Source organism: Melanotaenia boesemani, chromosome 8, assembly GCF_017639745.1.
Source record: "Melanotaenia boesemani isolate fMelBoe1 chromosome 8, fMelBoe1.pri, whole genome shotgun sequence".
Lineage (NCBI taxonomy): Eukaryota > Metazoa > Chordata > Actinopteri > Atheriniformes > Melanotaeniidae > Melanotaenia > Melanotaenia boesemani.
In genome coordinates, this window is record NC_055689.1 from 36,841,757 (window position 1) to 36,862,800 (window position 21,044).

The 21,044-nt window shown below is 46.0% G+C and overlaps 1 protein-coding gene and 2 long non-coding RNA genes across 5 annotated transcripts in view; 1 reads left to right on the forward strand and 2 right to left on the reverse strand.

Annotated features, from left to right (window-relative positions):
- Positions 1-12,746, forward strand: part of LOC121645082 — a 35,204-nt gene extending 22,458 nt beyond the window's left edge. The window contains exons 17-21 of the mRNA XM_041993393.1: positions 181-240; positions 688-786; positions 8,048-8,106; positions 9,757-9,933; positions 12,089-12,746. Of these exons, the coding sequence (XP_041849327.1) occupies positions 181-240; positions 688-786; positions 8,048-8,106; positions 9,757-9,933; positions 12,089-12,595 (902 nt within the window). The 3' untranslated portion in view covers positions 12,596-12,746. The remainder of the gene's footprint in view (positions 1-180; positions 241-687; positions 787-8,047; positions 8,107-9,756; positions 9,934-12,088) is intronic.
- Positions 3,610-4,047, reverse strand: LOC121645198. The gene is made up of 3 exons (XR_006011368.1): positions 3,958-4,047; positions 3,832-3,921; positions 3,610-3,687 (listed from the first exon to the last, which is right to left on the reverse strand). It is a non-coding gene; the product is annotated as an uncharacterized LOC121645198 (long non-coding RNA).
- On the reverse strand, positions 4,505-4,839 carry LOC121645197. Of its 3 annotated transcripts, none has more exons than XR_006011366.1 (3): positions 4,768-4,839; positions 4,642-4,731; positions 4,505-4,587 (listed from the first exon to the last, which is right to left on the reverse strand). It is a non-coding gene; the product is annotated as an uncharacterized LOC121645197 (long non-coding RNA). The 3 variants fall into 3 exon arrangements; XR_006011365.1 differs by having other exon boundaries at positions 4,537-4,551; positions 4,606-4,731; XR_006011367.1 differs by having other exon boundaries at positions 4,542-4,587; positions 4,624-4,731.
- Positions 12,747-21,044: the final 8,298 nt, after the last annotated feature.

The window sequence follows — 21,044 nt, forward strand, 5'->3', positions numbered from 1 at the left end:
CAGCTGCTGTAAAATCCTCCTCCTGTTCCAGCGCTCCTCTCTCTGGTCGAAGTGGTTAACTTTCAGTTTTTCTTAACTGTGATCATGAAACGTGTCGACGCGTCGTTCATCGTGACCTGACGCTGTCGGGTTGATGGAGTTCTCTGACAGTCTGTCTTCTTTTCCCTGTTGAACCTGAAGAAGAAGGAAGACGAAGGAAGAGAAACGAGGGGACAGCAGGAATGAAAAGGAGGAAAATAGGTAAGAACTTCTAGATCCTGCTAGAGCAGTGGTTGACTTCAGGGGATGGAGCTCCACCTCTGGCCAACAAGGACCACGGTCCTGCTGGTTTTAGAGGTTTTTCTGGTTCTGAAATGTGGATCAGGGATAGGTTTGAATCCAGGTGTGTTGGAGCGGGAAACATGTCCAGCCTGCAGCGTAGCGTTCCTGGGCGTCCCTGGTTCAGGGAGCTGAGATCATTTAGCTTCAGTAATTCCAGAGCACGCTTTCCGAGACGACGTCTGGACTCTGGAACGTCTCAGGCTGGTGAGACCTCTGTCTGGACGTCAGGTTGTCCAGATACAGCCGGGTTTAGCCAGCGGGTGAATTTTAGGATCACATCCTCGCTGATTTCATTCCCACAGAAGAAGATTCTCACCAGTCAACTCTAACTTTATGCTAATCTTACAAATTGTTTTTTTTTTTTAGATTGCCTGACACACGATGATATCAAAGTCAAGGATTCCTCATTTGAGAGACGCTCAGATTGCCTGGGACCATCTTCTTCGTTGGGGCTCGAACATAAAGGTTGGTATTAAAACTTGGTGAAAGTTATGAGCTGCAGGACAAAGCCCAGTAGAAATCAGAATTACCTTTATTATTACTGCACAGTGCACAACAAAACAAAAAACACATTCACACCTCTGAATAAATCCATACAACACACAGTCAGCTGTTTCAGATCGTCAGAGATGATTTAAATAAGATCCTGTAGTTATGATTAAGCCAGATGGAGCTAAGCAGCTGGTCTGGCTGGAGGGGTTTCTTCCAGGACCTCCAGCATACTTCAGCTGGGCAACGTAAAGATTGTCGGGCTGTTTTTGTCCCCGTTGTCCCCCTTCCTGACCAAGGACTGCCAACGCCAGGTTATCATAAGTATGTTAGGATGATCCTATAAGATCATCCCGTGGTCTGAGTCATGTTAAGAGCGAATTTCTCCCGACATTCGGCTCGTAACGAGTCGACAATGACAAGTGTTAAACTTGTCATTGTTTACGACCAAACATCCTCACGTGTGACGGCTCCTGAGTCGTGACTCTGGGTTGTGATGTGGACGGATTGTAAAGCGAAAACGCGCCCTGATCCATGTAGATCAGTGGAAGCAGGCGAAAACCAGAGCAAGCATGGTCCATGTGAAACAAAGTCCGGTGGACCGACATGTGGATGCGTGGAAAGAGAACGTTTAACATCTCCACCAAGTCGTATCATAACAGAAACAGCAAGGACAAGAGCTGGCAAGAAATGGCTAGTTCCATGGACCTATCAGGTAGGTAGCTCGCTGCTAGTCTTTCTCCAGCCAGGGTTGTAACTTAAAGGTCACATATGATGCAAAAGTCTCTTTTTTAAGGTTTCCTAACAGTCATATGTGTCCTCATAGCCTGTGTGAGGCTGAAAAATGAGAAAATTCTGTCACCTCTGTCCAGGGATGCCCACAGAAATTTTTTTAGGGGTGGCCAGAGAAAATAGCAGGGTGGCCAAAGGTTATGAAGTCAGTGATGCATAACTACAAAGGTCCATGTAGTCTGTGGACAAAAATTGGGTCAGTTTAAGCTTATGGCCCAGAAGAAGTCCTGATCAGAAGTGTTCCTAGAAAAACATACAAAAGGAAATGATCTGCCATTGTCTAGAGAAGGTTATATCCTTGATTACAGATTTGGTTGCTGAAACTGAAATTTAACTTCAGAGGTCTTAAAATTTGAGTTGTTGGATTTAGACTAAGCCGTCCTGGCTCGCAGAAATTATTCAGATACTGTGGATATTCCAAAACAGACATGTTTCCAGCAAATATATTGGGAGGGACATTTTGGGCATATCTGAACATTAAGTAGGATTTGTTCCTCTCTGTGTATATGCCCACTACATCGTTAATCTAGTCAAACAACCGACTCTGCTCTCCAATAAAATGTACATTTATTATCAATTTGCATTTATTTACATTCTCATGTGTTTATTTCACCGATATTTGTGACCAAAGTCAAAATTACAGGGACAAAATGGCAAAGAGAGGGCAAAAATTCACACTCACTCACTAAGGGATCTGCATGACCGACAAGCAGTAAACATGGAATTAACATTCTAAAAAATAATGTTATTAACATGGAAATAAAGTATAAAGATGAGCTTAGATGAGATTGATTAAAAAAATATAAATATAGATTTTCTCGGTTGGCCAGCTTTGTGTTCAGGGTGGCAATGGCCAGCATTTGGGGTACCTCTCTCGCTTGCTTGCCCCACTTTTTAACGAATGTGTGCTATAAACGGGCGAGTCTGAGACCTTTCCCTTTGTGAAATAACCACTGATCCTGGTAGTGGATACTGTCACTGACCTGCCCCTCAGCTAGCTGAGCCCACCCTCTAAAATCACTGAGCGGGCGCCAGTGAAAACCAGATCTTTTCCCAGAGAGGGACGTGGACAGGCCCCACTCATGAACATTTAAAGACACAGAAACAGCCCGTTATCATTAGAGCTACTAGAGCCACATCTGGAACCTTTATTCATAATTACTGCGTCAAGCTAGTGAGAAGCTTTAAATATGCTGTGCTTTAACCCCAAAGTGGTGTCACCATCTGCCATGCTTCTATAAACCTGAACTCTAGCCACCCTGCTGCAAGACTTTTACTTGCTCCAGCAGAACCAGCACAGTGCGTTTAGGTGGGGTTCAGGAGGGTGTTGGTATCTGACAGAATGAAAACAACAGTTATTGGTGCTTATAATTGCAGTGGAAGAAGAACATGGAAGAGCCCCAACATTAAGGACTCGGTGTTCAAAACTACTAAAAAGTAAACCAAGTGGGAACGGAGAGAAGGCCATGACAGCCCTCATAGCCATAGAGACCGGTGTAAGTGTTACAGGTTACTGTAGGCTTTTATCTATTATTGCTTTTTTATTTTCTCATGTTTTACACAGATATGCCAATACCACATAAACCATTATATCCTTTATGTACAGCTTCCCACCTCTATGAAAAATACTTTGGCCACAGAGGAGCTTCCCTGCAGTGATGAAGATGAAGAGTCCAAGAAGTCAGAGGATTCAGAGCATTTACCACGTTCCTCGTCTCTATCATCTACTCCACTAACTTCCCATGCCCCCAGACCTCCCAACACAACCAAAAACCGAGAGGAAATCCCATCCACTGAGGCCGTTGAATTGGAGAAAATAAAAATTTTACAGCAGATTTCAAGAACTTTTCAGAATGGAAGTAGGCCAGCAGCAGACGCTGACACTACGTTTGGAGTTCAGGTGACCTCAGAGCTGAAGCTCATCACGGATCCAAAACTCAAGACGAGAGTCAAGCGGCAGATCATGATGGCGTTATACGAAGCTCAGGAATCAGTACCATCCACCCCCCATCCCACCCAGCCAGTACTGACACACACAAGAACAACCACCTCACCATGAAACTCCACCTCACCATGAAACCCCACCTCACCATGAAACGCCACCTCACCATGAAACCCCACCTCACCATGAAACGCCACCACACCATGTAACGCCACCTCACCATGAAACGCCACCTCACCATGAAACGCCACCTCACCATGAAACGCCACCTCACCATGAAACGCCACCTCACCAAGAAACGCCACCTCACCATGAAACGCCACCTCACCATGAAACGCCACCTCACCATGAAACCCCACCTCACCATGAAACCCCACCTCACCATGAAACCCCACCTCACCATGAATTGCCACCTCACCATGTAACGCCACCTCACCATGAAACGCCACCTCACCATGAAACGCCACCTCACCATGAAACGCCACCTCACCATGAAACGCCACCTCACCATGAAACGCCACCTCACCATGAAACCCCACCTCACCATGAAACGCCACCTCACCATGAAACGCCACCTCACCATGTAACGCCACCTCACCATGAAACGCCACCTCACCAAGAAACGCCACCTCACCATGAAACGCCACCTCACCATGTAACGCCACCTCACCATGAAACGCCACCTCACCATGAAACGCCACCTCACCATGTAACGCCACCTCACCATGAAACGCCACCTCACCATGAAACGCCACCTCACCATGAAACGCCACCTCACCATGTAACGCCACCTCACCATGAAACGCCACCTCACCAAGAAACGCCACCTCACCATGAAACACCACCTCACCATGAAACGCCACCTCACCATGAAACGCCACCTCACCATGAAACCCCACCTCACCATGAAACGCCACCTCACCATGAAACGCCACCTCACCATGTAACGCCACCTCACCATGAAACGCCACCTCACCAAGAAACGCCACCTCACCATGAAACCCCACCTCACCATGAAACGCCACCTCACCATGTAACGCCACCTCACCATGAATTGCCACCTCACCAAGAAACCCCACCTCACCATGAAACGCCACCTCACCAAGAAACCCCACCTCACCAAGAAACCCCACCTCACCATGAAACGCCACCTCACCAAGAAACCCCACCTCACCATGTAACCCCACCTCACCGTATAACGCCACCTCGCCATGAAACTCCACCTCACCATGAAACCCCACCTCACCATGTAACGCCACCTCACCATGTAACCCCACCTCACCGTATAACGCCACCTCCTCAAACCTCCAACCTCTTCAACACGAGCTTCATCTGTCAGAAAACCTTCCTGAGCTCTAGAGCGTGATGACGATGTCACAGGGGTAGTATTGATGTCACAAGGCTGTTTAGCACCACATTGTTTATAATTTGTTGACATTATTGTCTTTTTTGTTGTTTTGTTTTTTTCATTAGATTTGTGTGAAATGTTTACATGTCATTTGATGACCAGACAAATGTTTTTATTTTTTTTATTTTTGTTTTTTTATCCTTTTCTTTATTCATAAATAAAGTTCAAGCCATCAAGTGCTCAGACTGTTGCTCCATTCACTGATACTAGAAGAAACTAAAAACACCAGAAAATGCTGTATTGCGGCGCACCAACTTTAATCTTAACCTTACAACGCTGCGACAGGCTGATACTTCAGGTTTTATCCAAAACGCATCACGCTAAAAGTGCACATGTCATAATGCTTTATTGTTTTACATCCATATCTCAATCTCAAGAAGCATATACTACTTTGTTTAATGAGCTTCAGGATGCATAAGGTTGTATGAAAATAATGCATTTAACTGATGTTAATAATATACAATGACAGTGACAATGATAATAACAATGACGGTTAATAGAAAGTTTGAGCTCAAGCTCACCCTGTCTCCATGCTCCAGGCTCCAAACCAACACAGGTGAGCACACTCATTAATAACCTCAACACACCCACAGTGCCACCCACAATCACCGGTGGTAGTGCACACATACTTCAAGTGGGAAATAAATAGCCTAACAACAACAGAACTAAAAAATCCTTAATAAAAACGTTCTTAAGGCTGTTCCATACACCCTCCTCTTGTTCTGCTTATGAGACATCCAGGTCGGGTTGATCTCTCTCCAAATCACAAAGGCATTGTAGGAGGAAACATCAATGATGTTGTGGAAGATGACCAGGGGCCAGAGGGCATTCATCCTTCTGCAGTTGTATGTTCCAATCACCTTATCTAGGCTGTCCACACCTTCTTTGTTGCGGTTGTAGTCTAGGATGATGACTGGCTTCCTGTCCTCATGATCGCTAATGTCACCGTCTGTGTGCAGCGTGCTCAGAAGAACTACATTCTTGTTTTTCTTTGGGAGGTAAGAAACTAGAGTGGTGGTGGGCGGGAATGCAAACTTTGATAAGAAGACCTATCTCTCCTTTGACACAAGCAGTGCAGGTGGGAGCTCAGGCTTGTTCTTTCGAACTGTACCAACCATGGTGATCTTCCTCTTCAGGAGCTGCTGTCCGAGTTCATAAGAGGTGAAGAAATAGTCACATGTCACATTGTGACCCCTCAGTCCCTCTGTCACATTGATCCCATATTTTGCTGGCTTGCTGGGCATATACTGCCGGAAAGGACAACGACCTTTGGACAGAAGACATTAGCATCAGTGAATAGTGTGTCACAGAAAACAGTCAAAGAAATCAATAGTGAAAATCACTTTTATTACAAATATGAAAGTAGATTACCTCTAAATAGAACCAGTTGCTCATCCACTGTTACGTCAGGCCCTGGATTGTAAGGGTAGGGCAACCGCTCCACCCACCCAGACCTCTCTTTTTGTCTGTCACACGTCTTGCTGGTCTTGACTCACGGTCATCAAATCGTAGCAGTCTGAGTAGGTGTGAAAGAGTCTGAGTGGCATTGTGGCTCGGAAAATTGGCCTTCCACTCAATGCATCCCATGGACTAGCTGCAGCCTCACCTCTGGACCTGTATACACCTGCTAAGATTAGTAGGCCTGCAGGTCAGTATCATCCATCTTTTCTCAGCTGTCTCCGTATTTGCGAAAACCCACCAGATTTGTCATCTTATTTTTTCTATTGCTAGTGTGATAAACAGGTAGAATGTAGAGACAATGTCATGGGCATGAGAAACGGCATACCTTCTGGGTCCTCTTTATGACGTTTTGTTCTGCATGCCTGCCGTGTTGGTCATATGCTGCTGAGGACCATGTTATTTTGCCATTTTTTGAAAGGAAAGTCTCTCTTTCAGCTTCAAGGTTTTCTTCTTCTTCTGTAGATGATTCATCATGCTCTGGGTTGTATTCCTCCCCCTCATCCTCTTCTGATACATCCTCCACTTCCTCTTCTGAATCAGTTGTCTTGTTGGACATCTGAAAAAATCAGCTCTAGAGCCTGTTCAGCGTTATAACCTAGACTCATGGCTTCAGCACAGAGAATTCGGGGTCCTGTCATCAGCAGCACATTGATAAGCTCCAGAAATCCACAGAAAAAGAGCTCTGCAGTCTGCGAGAACGCCACCTATCTTGTGTTGTTTACGTCTGCTACTGTCTTTTTCATGTTTACTAATAATTGATCTGAGACTGATCGCGAGAAGACCACCTGATTTGTTATGTTTACTTCTGCTACTGATTGATTTGAGACACAACTAAAACACTGTACATTCTGTGGTGTGTAAATAACTCTGTGACCTTGATTTCAACTCTATTTGCCTCAGGGGGCATTTTGACCCAAAGACCACCTTTGTACCTTTTTTTTTGTACAGCTTACATGTAAATATGAATAAAAGCAACATTTCACTTTTTCTACTGTTGGGGCCAATCTAGGAAAAGTCAAGTTAAAATTTCAAGTTAAAAAAATATCGTTTAGGGGATTTTTTGGGGGGTTGTAACACAGTGGTGGGTCATTTTGACCCGAGGACAACAAGAGGGTTAACTGCTGCTTTACTGCTGATGAGCTGGATTTATACTTTCACGGCATCTGTGTATAGTCAGTTACCGTGTCACCGCCATGGGCTCACGTAGGTCCGTGGCGGCTCGACGTGCACCCCTGCTTGCTGTGCGGTTACGCAGACGTACTCCCTTGTTATTGGTCGGTTTGCGTATAAATCCAGATTTAGCCGCTCTATAAAAAAACCCAGTTGGGGATCTTTCAACACTTAGTGCTATTGTTATCCGTCCACAAGAGTTTAATTAACAGTGTTAGTAATGTGAACACTTTGAAAAGCGTTTAACACTTTTTTAGTGGTTCCCATAAAACTTCCGGGTAAGTGTTAAATTTAACTCTGAGGGTGTATTTTGGCTCCTCATATCCTGATCAGCCCCACGTTCCGATGTTTAATCTGTTTTTCATACGCAGCCATCTGTAACTGTTGTAGCGTTACTGAAATATTCATTTTCCATTTTGTTGTTTTTAAGGTTTCTTGACTGTGTGTATGTTTTGTTTTATCAGATTTCACACCTGTCTGGCTTGTGGACTGTTTGGACTCAGAAGAGAAAAGAAAGTTGTTGGTGAGTATTATTATTTACTGAAGTGGTCTTCACGATGCATTCACAGGTTCAAACTTTAATTAAATTAGTAAATACAGTATGCCAAGGATCATCTCTGTCGTACTGTAGCAGAGAGAAAATAGTTGTAGTCTCCAAATTAAAAAAAACAAAAAACAGATGAATTTTAAGAATTTACTTTGATTGCATTACAAATTGTGCAAATGCAGCGTCTTTTTCTGTCACATCTGTATACTCTGTTGATGAATCTAGTACCCTCTGGTGACTTCTGTGGCAACAGTGTCCATGCACAGAAACGGCTACAAAATAGTCATACATTAAAAAGAAAAATTAATATAGTTCAAATAGCTGTTTAAACCATTTTTCTCTGCATATACAAGTGTTTTGGTTCAATGTTTTTGTTCATTTATTACATATTCATAAAAGAAAAACATCTGAATTAGATATTTTTGGGGATTTACAATATTCCATAATCTTTGTTAATATTGTGCATGTCAGGGATATAAAGCACTTGAAAATTCTCCATCAAATGACGCCACAGTAGAAAAGAATGTCCATGTATGTATTTCAGTTGCTTTTTAATGCAGATGAAATCGAAATACCAGTAGTGATGGTTGTTTGGCCTGTAGGGATGGTCGTCTGGCCCATAGCGGCGGTCGTCTGGTCCATAGCAACGGTCGTCTGGCCCATAGCGGCGGTCGTCTGGTCCATAGCAACGGTCGTCTGGCCCATAGCGGCGGTCGTCTGGTCCATAGCGGCGGTCGTCTGGTCCATAGCAACGGTCGTCTGGCCCATAGCGGCGGTCGTCTGGTACATAGCAACGGTCGTCTGGCCCATAGCAGCAGTCGTCTGGTCCATAGCAACGGTCGTCTGGTCCATAGCAACGGTCGTCTGGCCCATAGCGGCGGTCGTCTGGTCCATAGCAACGGTCGTCTGGTCCATAGCAACGGTCGTCTGGCCCATAGCGGCGGTCGTCTGGCCCATAGCAACGGTTGTCTGGCCCATAGCGTTGCTGCTGTGGGAAATTCCCGTTGACTAGGAAGGCTAGCTCATTTCACGAACGCTAAACGGCTTCGATGTGCACAGACTACGCAGGACACTCTGTAGCCTACGTAGTCTGTGGACTCCGACGTGCGTAGACCCTGAATTTGGGACACAGTTTAGTCTTAGTTTAGTAAAATGTGAAAATATTCCTTTTTTTCTTTTCTTTTCGTTTCCGTTGACATTCATGAGCTTTTAGCTTAAAGGGACATTGTGTAAGAATTACTGCCGTATAACGCTGGAATCATGTATCACATGCTAACGTATAGCTCTTTCTAGCGCCTCACTTTCTCAAACATGTAGCAACAGTAGCCACCATGTGTCAAAAAGCCTCAACAACACGGATGAAAGAAGGTCATCCGATAGTTCATGGTGTGTTCCCTCAGGTGAAGGTCTGTGATTTCATAAATATTGTAAACTGCATCTATTCATTAGTGTGTAGGCCAGAGGAAACAAGGTTAGCATGCAGCAGCTAGCATGTAGCTACAATTTGATACCAAACCCAAACGAATGTTACCAAAGTGCTGATATAACAGCTATGATTCTCAGAACTTTCTACTAACTGTTCTCGGTTATATTGTCTAATTTCATTTGTTGTGCGTACATTATCAGAGCTCAGCGCCAGGTGATTCTGCACCTACAACCGCGTTGAGGGGGACGGGGCGAGGAAGAGGATCTGTTGGATGCGGAGGAAGAGGAGAACAACCACAACATCTTCAACCAGCACCTGCGGCTGAAGATGTTGCCAGAGTTAAAGATCTCCAAAGGCAGAGAAGAGAAGCGACTGAGGTGTGTTTACCATCTGACCAGCAGCACGTGGTAGGGTCTGCAGGGCGTTTACAGGCGCAGCGGTAGCCATGGCCGGAGCATTTAAAGTGAGGCTGTGTGAGTGTGTCCGACACTACAGCCATAGTTATGATGTCACGTCGCCAGGGACGAGCAGATTTTAGACAATAGCTGCAAAGAAATTGCTCGCAAGTTGGGAGTAACTCCAAAGGTGGCGAGGGGAAAATGGAGGCGTGTCCGGGACAAATTCGTACGTGCACACAACAAAGCCAGGCGCAAACCCTGGAAATGTTTAAGGCATACATCCCACAAGATTATCTCGACCAGAAATTGATCACATGACAAGTTCTGGACCCTGTTAAGTGAATCTCTCCAGACTAGAATGAAACCATGGCCAAAGTCAATGCTAAAGTTAGCGCTAACGCTAAAACGCTCTTCCCACATGACTGCACACCTGAAGATACGGAAACAAACATCACGGGTATTAAAAACAACTAAACCTCACCTTCCAAACCACCGGCGCCCCAGAAAAAGCCGAGGTGGGATTAAAATAGCAGTTCTGTGTCAGTGCAGACCACGTTTCCAATGCCGCCATTTTAGCTGCAACAGAAGTGAAGCAGAACAATAACGGCAACGTGCCAAAGTCCAAAGCCATCCAGGTGTGATGTTCAAAAACCTCTGTTATGAGCAAAGTCTGATGGCTGGCAACACCTCAGTCCAGGTGTAATATTCATGGTTCGGCTCAGATTATAACTCCAAGTCAAGGATCGAGCCTGGTTAACAACCAGTCAGCTGTTACGTCATCAGCTCCGATCTGCAGCTCCACTGACTGATCAGTCAATCACACATTAAACCTATAATCCAGAAAACTTTATCTAATAATGATTAGAAATTCTTAGTAAAAACAATTATTACTACCACAATACTCTAAAGTTTACAGGTTGAAGCATCACATGAATTAATATCCCCAGTCAAGAAGTGGGAATAACTCAAATGCAAAATTTGAAATTGAGATTTATCCTCAGAGCTCAAGCAAACGTTGGATCCCAAGCAGAATGGATAGAAGAACGGGAGAAACTCGGCATATTTATGCAGCCTTGAAAAGAGGAAACCCAGCTTCAGATCTCAGTGGATGGAAAAATATCCTCTGAAGTCTTCAGTCTATGACCAGCTCTGCTTTTTTAAATGAAGAGACATAACTTCAGACATGCAACGATTCCCCGTGCTTTCTGTTTGACAAACCACCTGACTTCACTGACATGGGGTTCAACCGGTTTGCGTCCCCGTCAGTGAGGGCAGATATGGAAAGCTGTTTTATTCAAAATTAAATAAATAGAAAAATAACTAAATTATTGAATATATATAAATATATATATATGTATATATATATTTATTTATTTATTTATATTTATTTATTTATTTTTATATATATATATATATATATATATATATATATATATATATATAGTCAATAATTTAGTTATTTTTCTATTTATTTAATTTTGAATAAAACGGCTTTCCATAGGCAGACCGTCCCTGTTCATGCCTCCAAACAACACATCCTGTGTTCAGCATTTCCATTTTCTGTCTCTCAACGCCCAGAATTCTACTGGAGTGTTTTGGTTTTGCCGTCATGTTTGGCTGAGTGTGTTGCACAGCAGTTTGCAGTGTTTCTGCAGCACAAGCCCGAGATGGTTTTTCTTTTTTCTTTCTAGGCTGTACACGTGTGTGTATGGGAGTATTTTGCCATCAGTGTGTTTCTCTGAATAACGGTATTTTTCATGCTGTTGTGGAAGCTTAAACCGTGTAAAAATGTGATGGGATGCCTTTCATGTTAGAAGTTGGTCAGTTATGTGTTAACCCACCTACTCAGCGTCACCACGAGCCCTCGCTGATTATAGGACATGATTTCTATTCCCCGCCCACCTTATGTGCATGTAGTGAAACCACAATCACAACATGAGCTAATTCAGTTTTATAGAAAGCAAAGAGAAAAACATTAAACAGCAACGTTTGCTTTTACTCACCGTTAAAGGTTTTATAGCCATTTGTAGGTCATTCCTAAACAGGATTCTTTCACTGTGCTGCATAACATGTGGGACAGCCTGTAGAAAACCTGCATACCTCCGAGCCTAAGCCTGTCTTTCCTTTCATTCAGAATCTTCTGCAGGAGATGAGCCTCGAGGACTACCGAGACCTCACCGCTCGGATGCTGGACAGACAGCCAGGCCTGGTCTTTGATTTACTGGCCGAGCATCAGATCAGACGTGGTGCCCCTGCTTCTTCAGAAGTACTCGCGGTTCCTTGGTGTACCTGCAACAACTGCAGAGACATGCCCACAGACCTTGAAAGAAAATGCTGCGGCCAAGACCCAGCCCACTGTGTGAGCCTGCTGCCACATTTCACACAGTACTGCCTGGATGAGGGCTATTTACGCATACATCGGCAGTACCGCGAGGACATAACAGGGTTGGGGAGTATCAAGGAGCCAGGTGATGACAACAGAGAGTACCGGCATGCAGCTTCCAGACACTTCATCCTCTGGCAGCACGGCGTGTTAGGACGGGGCAGCAGGCGAGGGATTCCCAGCTGCTGTGTGAGCAGGATACGGGAGAAATTCCCCGACCCTCAGGGACAATACACCAACTACATCCCAGGAATATAGATGGCTGACACGAGCAGTGTTGTTAACAGTTCAAATAAACACTAAATCTTTAACACTGTAAACAGAACAGTCATGTAAAGATGTGGATTTAGTGCTGAGTTCTGTTAATTTCTATCATTGTTTCACCAATAAAAGATGCGAGTTGATGTCAGTGCTGTTGGTTCTACTGTAATGATAGAAACTAGATTTATTCTTAGTTTCAGACTGCAAACTGAACAAAACAGATTAATCTGCCTCCAAGCTGGTGTCAGAATGAAAGGCCGATCCTGGGAAAGACACGGAGGACCAGTAGCCAACCCCCACAGTAGTAGTTCATTAACACGCATGTGCATGCTGTAGACCACATGAGCACGGCTATACAACTCGGTCCCACGAGGGCTGCGGTCCAGCAGGTTTTCAGTGTCTGCTCCTACACTTGCAGAACAAAACAGATCTGGTTCTACTCATTACACAGCTGCACTTCATAGACACTCTAAACACCCGCTTTTATAGAGCTTTCCCCATGGGACGGCCTTATAAGCTGGTTTTACTGGGACTAAAAGCCTATGAGCTGGTTAGTTTCTTTCCTCCTATGGAGGAACCCATGGAGGAAGCCATGGAGGAAGCCATGGAGGTAGCCATGGAGGAACCCATGGAGGAAGCCATGGAGGAAGCCATGGAGGAAGCCATGGAGGTAGCCATGGAGGAACCCATGGAGGAAGCCATGGAGGAAGCTATGGAGGAAGCCATGGAGGAAGCCATGGAGGAAGCCATGGAGGAAGCCATGGAGGTAGCCATGGAGGAAGCCATGGAGGAAGCCATGGAGGTAGCCATGGAGGAAGCCATGGAGGAAGCCATGGAGGAAGCCATGGAGGAACCCATGGAGGTAGCCATGGAGGAAGCCATGGAGGAAGCCATGGAGGTAGCCATGGAGATTTCCATCGGGATAGTGACGACTCCGCTTCAGAGGACATGATGTGTCCTGTTTGGACTCTGAGGCAGATTCAGACGGAGAAAACATGGATGACGAGTTCTCTTCTTATTTTAGTTGGAAAGCTGCTCAGAATTTCTAGTTTGATCAAATCCATTTATTTTTTAACATAACAGACCATCTGAGGAGGATTCAGATGAAGACTCAGAATGTGCAGGTACTTCCAGCACAAGAGGTGGAGCGAGACGGGGGGAGAGTTTCAGTAATGTATGAAGAGCTCTGGAATGACACTAAGGTCCAAGACTTTCTTCTACCACTTCATGGATATTGTGATTTTGAACGCTTTCATCCTTCATAAGGAACTGGCCAAAGTCAGAGGGGAGGTTCCTCTGCACCACAGGACCTTCAGGGAGACCTTGATCCTGGAGGCAGCCGCGGAGTCTCATACCACCCCAGCAGGACCAGGGCCCTGTGCTTCATGCCAGCTCGGGACGGCTGCAATGATCGGCACGCTGTCAACAACCGGTAACAGAAAACATGTTTCCTTTTCAGAACGTGTGCAGTCCTTGTGTGGAGTCCATCTCATGGACTCCCCGTGAGTCCATGAGATGACCCTAACCATGCGATCTGATCCTGTATGTGGTGTTAGCCATCAGTCTGGCTGTGGCAGGGATGGAGCTTATGGAGGATGTCTGGTGTGTTACAAAGCCCTTTTCCTTTAGACAGAATGTTCCTGGTGGTTCATGGAGGGAGGATCAGCTTCATGATGCTCTCTGCTTGAATGCTGCTTCCATACTGATGTGCACCGTGAGGATGCTCGCTATGGACCAGTGTGAGTGGGCAGCAGCTTGTCATGGACCCGGTGGTGTTTCACATCATCCTCAGTGGCGGCGATCCAGACGATGATAATGTACTGATTGTAGGAATAACAGCTTGTAAAGTGATGATGTAGAACACCAGGTCCAGCCTGAAGTCTGTGCTGGTGAACTGTGGTGCGACTGGATGGAGATCAGCTGTGTGAGAATATCAGCTGTGATCCAGTCAGAGTGTTTGCAGCTTCATGTTTTCTTGTTGGTGTGGATCTGCTGCTCGTGTGAATCCTCCACAGTGTTTCATCAGAGCTTTAACAGTGTGTGAGGCCCTCTAGTGGACGTTGTGGAGTATTGCGTTGTCTTTGCTCCAAAGGTTTTTGTACAGAGTTTTGCTGTTTCCTGTCACTGTGGGCTGCAGAGCACAGTAGTACACAGCAGAGTCAGACACTGCAGTGGTGGTGATCTGCAGATGAAACTCCTTTTTCTCTCTTTCATGTTTTAAAGAAAACCTTTTCTCTGTAGTATCTGAAAGTCCTGCAATGACCAGCTGTGGAGGGGAAGTGGACTTCTGTTGGTACCAGTAGAGATAATTTACAGAGCCTGAATAGTTGCAGGAGAGAGTCAGGTGGTCTCCTTCCAAACCCATCCATACTTCTTTAAATGGTGTCAGTAAATCCTCAGAGGATCCTGGAAACAAAGATAGATTTCACCATCATGTTTGCATTTTAATTCTGCATCTTTAAACTAGTTTATTTCTATTAAAATAGAAGACAAGCATCATGAAATGTTTCTTCGATGCCTCTTCACTTACATTTAGCTCCATCTGTTCATGACTTACCAGTTTGAAAGGAGACCATCATCATCCAGATGAAGAGCAGCAACATGATTTTCACTTGTACTGAATGAAGAACAGAGAGAACACAGCAGCTCTTCACTTCCACCATGAAGCCTTTCACATTCACTGGTGGAGCTCCTCCTCTCTCTGTCTTCAGAGAATCAATCAAGAATCACCCTTAGTGGAACAGAATTCTGGTCCTGCCTCAGATGTGTCAGTGAAGTCATTTCCTGGGAGCATTTTCACGTCAGCTGTCTAAAGCTGACCGAGCCCTGGACACAACGTTAGAAGACAGAGGAAGATGGAGGGACTAGAGGATTGCCGTAGGTTGATTTAAGGGTTTTAAACTCTGACACATAAACAGTTTTAACACGGTCCCGTCTCGGTTGTGTAGCCAGGTAACCACAGAGAGCTGCTTCACTTCCACACTTCATATTTCACTGTATGGAATAAATTTCAGGTTTTCTCCACTTCATCTGGGACTGGTTGTCATGGAAACCAGAGGACTGCCCAGTAAGATAGCTCAGCTTTATACATGTTTTTCACAGCAGAAACACACAGATATCACACCACTTGTAATATACAGAGACATTTACAAGTTTGCCCATTCACGCAGTTACCATGGAGACACGGCTGCTCCATGGTAACACAAGCAGAAAAAGTCCATCGAGGTCCTGACGTCGGTTTTCTCCACAACCGAAGCAATAAGATCAATGGGCCCCGCAGAGGTTCCTGTTCCCGATGGAGGATCCCACACTGAAACAGTCCTTTCATTTTCTCTGCTGGGTATGTTTCTATCATCTCTTCTGTTAACCGGTTGATCCCTTTGACGGTCCAGAACTCTCAGAGCAACATGTCTGGAAGGAGGAGACTGACCGGCAGCTCTGTGACCTGGAGAGGAGCTCCAGCCTGGACCAGGAGGAACCAGAGAGGAGCAGGATGAGGTGTGTTTCAGTCTGGAAGGAGAGCAGCTTGTTACCGAGAGACTCGTTACCATACGGGGGAGGAGCTCCTTGTACTAAAGCATGAGAACATTTAAAAAGGTACAACTTTAAAACTTTAGAAATACAAAGTGGGGTTTACAGTGATGATTACTGTCTCCTCATAATGAATGTACGAACTGACAGCTGGGAGTCGGGTTGTCAGACGTTATTCACGGAGTAGAAGATGAGTGGTTTTACAAGCTGTGCAAGCTGCGCTCCTTCCAGCTCACCTCTGTGACACCACGATGGCCGTCCTTAGGAAAGAGTTCTGCTGAATGAGGGTGATTTCTAAAAGAAAAAACACAGGTGATAAACATTAAATCTTCCAGACTAGTGCAGAGCAGCGTGCTGCTCCTAGACTGGCCAAAAACAAGGAAAAGATGGAGAAAGTAATCCCGGGAACAGGGAACGGCTGTGTTTTCATTAAAGGTTTAATTAATACAACGTCTAACAAAGCTGACCGACCTGCCTCTTTGACCAGAAACAACATTGAATGAAATCAGGAAACATTAGACAGCCTGTAAGCAAGGTGGCTAGCTCATTTCAATCATACAAGGGAAATCAAAGCTTCGTGAAGCACTGAATCACCTTGACACATCCTCCAGGAAATCAGCTCACTGCTTTGAAACGTTTGAGCCAGTTAACGAATTCCAGCTGCCGGCTGTGCAGCGGAGATGCTGCAGAGGGAAACACTGACTTCTTTACTGCCCGTCTGTCGCAGAGCTCTCCCCGGCTCAGTGTTCGGCTCAGTGTTCGGCTCTGTGTTCGGCTCAGTGTTCGGCTCAGTGTTCGGCTCAGTGTTCGGCTCAGTGTTCGGCTCTGCGTTCGGCTCTGCGTTCTGCGTTCGGCTCTGCGTTCGGCTCTGCGTTCGGCTCTGTGTTCTGCGTTCGGCTCTGTGTTCTGCGTTCGGCTCAGCGTTCGGCTCTGCGTTCTGCGTTCGGCTCTGCGTTCTGCGTTCGGCTCTGCGTTCGGCTCTGTGTTCGGCTCTGTGTTCTGCGTTCGGCTCTGCGTTCGGCTCTGCGTTCGGCTCTGCGTTCTGCGTTCGGCTCTGCGTTCGGCTCTGCGTTCTGCGTTCGGCTCTGCGTTCGGCTCTGCGTTCTGCGTTCGGCTCTGCGTTCGGCTCTGCGTTCTGCGTTCGGCTCTGCGTTCGGCTCTGCGTTCGGCTCTGCGTTCTGCGTTCGGCTCTGCGTTCGGCTCTGCGTTCTGCGTTCGGCTCTGCGTTCGGCTCTGCGTTCGGCTCTGCGTTCGGCTCTGCGTTCTGCGTTCGGCTCTGCGTTCTGCGTTCGGCTCTGCGTTCGGCTCTGCGTTCTGCGTTCGGCTCTGCGTTCGGCTCAGTGTTCGGCTCAGCGTTCGGCTCTGTGTTCTGCGTTCGGCTCTGCGTTCGGCTCTGCGTTCGGCTCAGCGTTCGGCTCTGCGTTCGGCTCTGCGTTCGGCTCTGCGTTCGGCTCTGCGTTCGGCTCTGTGTTCTGCGTTCGGCTCTGTGTTCGGCTCTGTGTTCTGCGTTCGGCTCTGCGTTCGGCTCTGCGTTCGGCTCTGCGTTCGGCTCTGTGTTCGGCTCAGCGTTCGGCTCTGCGTTCTGCGTTCGGCTCTGCGTTCTGCGTTCGGCTCTGCGTTCTGCGTTCGGCTCTGCGTTCGGCTCAGTGTTCGGCTCAGCGTTCGGCTCTGTGTTCTGCGTTCGGCTCTGCGTTCGGCTCTGCGTTCGGCTCAGCGTTCGGCTCTGCGTTCGGCTCTGCGTTCGGCTCTGCGTTCGGCTCTGCGTTCGGCTCTGTGTTCTGCGTTCGGCTCTGTGTTCGGCTCTGTGTTCTGCGTTCGGCTCTGCGTTCGGCTCTGCGTTCGGCTCTGCGTTCGGCTCTGTGTTCTGCGTTCGGCTCTGTGTTCGGCTCTGTGTTCTGCGTTCGGCTCTGCATTCGGCTCTGCGTTCGGCTCAGCGTTCGGCTCAGCGTTCGGCTCTGCGTTCGGCTCAGCGTTCGGCTCAGCGTTCGGCTCAGCGTTCGGCTCAGCGTTCGGCTCAGCGTTCAGCTCAGTGTTCGGCTCAGCGTTCGGCTCTGTCAGGGTAAATGATGAAGGGCTGTTCGCTTGATTTAAGTAACAAGATGATGGTGAAACTTAAAGTAACTCATCTGTAAGCTTTTCCAGCTAAATAAGTGTCTTTAAATGGGGAAACAAAGTGGTGCTCATGGTGCTGAGTGGTGTGCTTGTTCTTTCTTTCAGAAACCATCCATCATTCAGCAAGTTCAAAGTAAAATAATTCTTTTGTCAGGAATGAACTAAATAACCGACTGATCTCAACATTTCAGCGTTTCTCAGGTGCAGGTTGTGGAATCAGTTTATCTTCTCCACGAATATCTAGAACCTCGTCCTGTTTGTTCAAACTCCAGCTCTGTGGACTAATCTTCCAGCAGCCATTTGACAAGATGAATCTCTTACAAAAAGGTTAAATGGCCCAACGAGCCCCACACACACACACACACACACACACACACACACACACACACACACACACTACCCCCTCCATCTGTGACTGAAATGTTTACAAAGCTGGTGGTTCAAACCAGGATCTGTTGTGATCAGTTTGTCAGGTCCTCAGGACCCACCTGCATGTCTTAGTGTTTCTACTCCCACACCTGATTCACTTCCTCCAGGTGAGTTAAAGCAGGGTAGAGCGTGCAGGGCGGTGGGTCCTGAAGACGTTCGTGTTTTTCTTTGAACGCGTTGCTGATCTTTTGCTTGTCTCTTTAGATCTCCTACAGCCACACGTCTTCAAGGAGGAGGAGGAGGTTCTCGCTGACCAGCAGCTCTGTATCAAGGCGAGGAACTCCAGCTGGGACCAGCCAAAGCTGGGTCCTCCCCAGATTACAGTGGAGCAGGAGAAACTGCATCAGTCAGAAGGGAGAGCCGTGGGAAGTGAAGCAGGAGCCAGAAACAGACAGGGACGGGGTCTCCTCCGATAGGTAAGAGCCCAGATCTGGATGGAAGCCATGTCGAAGACTCAAGATCAGCAATGATTCCAGAGCTGCAACCAAAAGAGTCTCATTACAGAAAGATACTTCACAGCAGCAGTACAGAAAACACTTCCCTTTCACATCATAACGCTGACAGAGGGAGAAACTCCTCAAAGAAAAACCACCGAACTGCATCTCACGCTGCAGCGTCTACGAGATGGACGGCCGTCCCCGCTGGGACAAAGTCTTCCTGCAAAACATGAAAAATCAAAATGTCTTCGACATATGAGAACTCATGCAGGCGAGAAGCCGTCTTCCTGCGAAACATGTGGAAAAGATTTCAAACGGCACGTTGTTAAACCACATGACAGCTGGAGGAGCTTTATTCCTGCAAAGCATGCAGAAAAACTTTCAGTCGACATGGCAGCCTGCTGCGGCACATGAAACTCACACAGCCGAACATCTACATCAAATTTACTTTTATAAAAATGTCACTTAGTTGCTGAAGCTTTGCCACCCTGGTGTTTTCACCTGGACAAGCAGAAGCATGCGATCAGTAGCTGCAGAGGGGGAAGAGTATCCGAAACTACTCCAGTAAAAAAAACGTTACATTACTACAAGTAAAAAGTAGTCGTCCAAAGAATTACTCAAGTAAAGAAGTATGTGGTGGAAGGTGTAAAGTCTGACCTGTAGAAATGTTTAGAGTTAGTTAGTTAGTGAGTTTAGAATAATTAGTCAAATATATTTCCATAATATTACCAGCTGAGAGCCAGTGAGGAAATGTTTGAGTTTTACCTTCTTCAAAGTTTTTCAGGACTTTTTATTTTCTCTAATGGTTTGTAGAAGTGAGCCCTCATCAGTCTGAGGCCACGAGGTCCTGACCCCCATGTAAAAGTAAGAAAGTCCTCCTGCTGTTTTTCTGCTGCTTGTTTTTTTTCCTCGACATGTTTGAAATAAACCATTGAAACATTTTTTAAAAATCAGAGCAGAACTTAATTTTCTGACCACCAACCTGTGATTCATTGTTTGGTTCTGCTTTAGTTTTAAACTGACAAGGCTATTTTAATACACTTTTTACAGAAGAAAATGCATTTTAAAGAGTGTGTTTTCAGATATATTACCATCCTACAGTCTCCTCTGCTCATGGGCCTTCACACATCCTCATCTTCCTCCACATCAGGACACACTGAGACGTCCTAGACCATCGGATCACTGTCTACCATGACAACGAGAGAGACGTACTTCTCTCCATCGGAGCAGGAAAGCTTCTACACTGCTGCTGGACAGAGGATCTGCCTGCCAACCTTTCTCCTCACACATGCTGCAGACCCTTCGGAAGCACAACAGGCATAACAAAAACCGTTCCAGCACAAGGGCAGGAACAGAAGGACCTTTGGTCTCCTGAAGGCACACTTTCTATGTCATGGACATGGGACATCGCAGTGGTTGTGCTGTCCTCACTAAAACAGCAGCGTAGACGTCCTTTTTTCAACTAATTTCACCGTTTTTATAGATGCAAACAGCAGTTTAGTTCTTGAAACTTACATTAGTAGATTAACTGGTAATAAGACCAGATATGTGCAGTTCATGCTTCTCATGAACTGGTTCAAAGTTCAGCTTATTTTAACTTTTACGTTAGAAGTGAGAATCAAAGTTTGAACTTGAGAAACTAACCAACTAACCTGTAGCTGGAAAGTCAGCCCCTGAAGGCTGCAGGCAGTGTGATCTGGGCGGTTTGGGGCTGTTAGCAGGGGTCTGGTCCTTTGCTAGCAGCTTTTTTTATATTATTTAGTTTTTATTGAGAGGACTTGCAGATATCCTTTAAAACTGGATGCTTTAACTCCACACGTCTATTTAAATTGTAAGTCGATGAGGCTGATGTTCTAACCAGCTTTTTAAGGGCAGGAAGACATAAACAAAGAAATATTAGATTTTATTGTTGGAATCTCCTGCAGACATTACGTAAT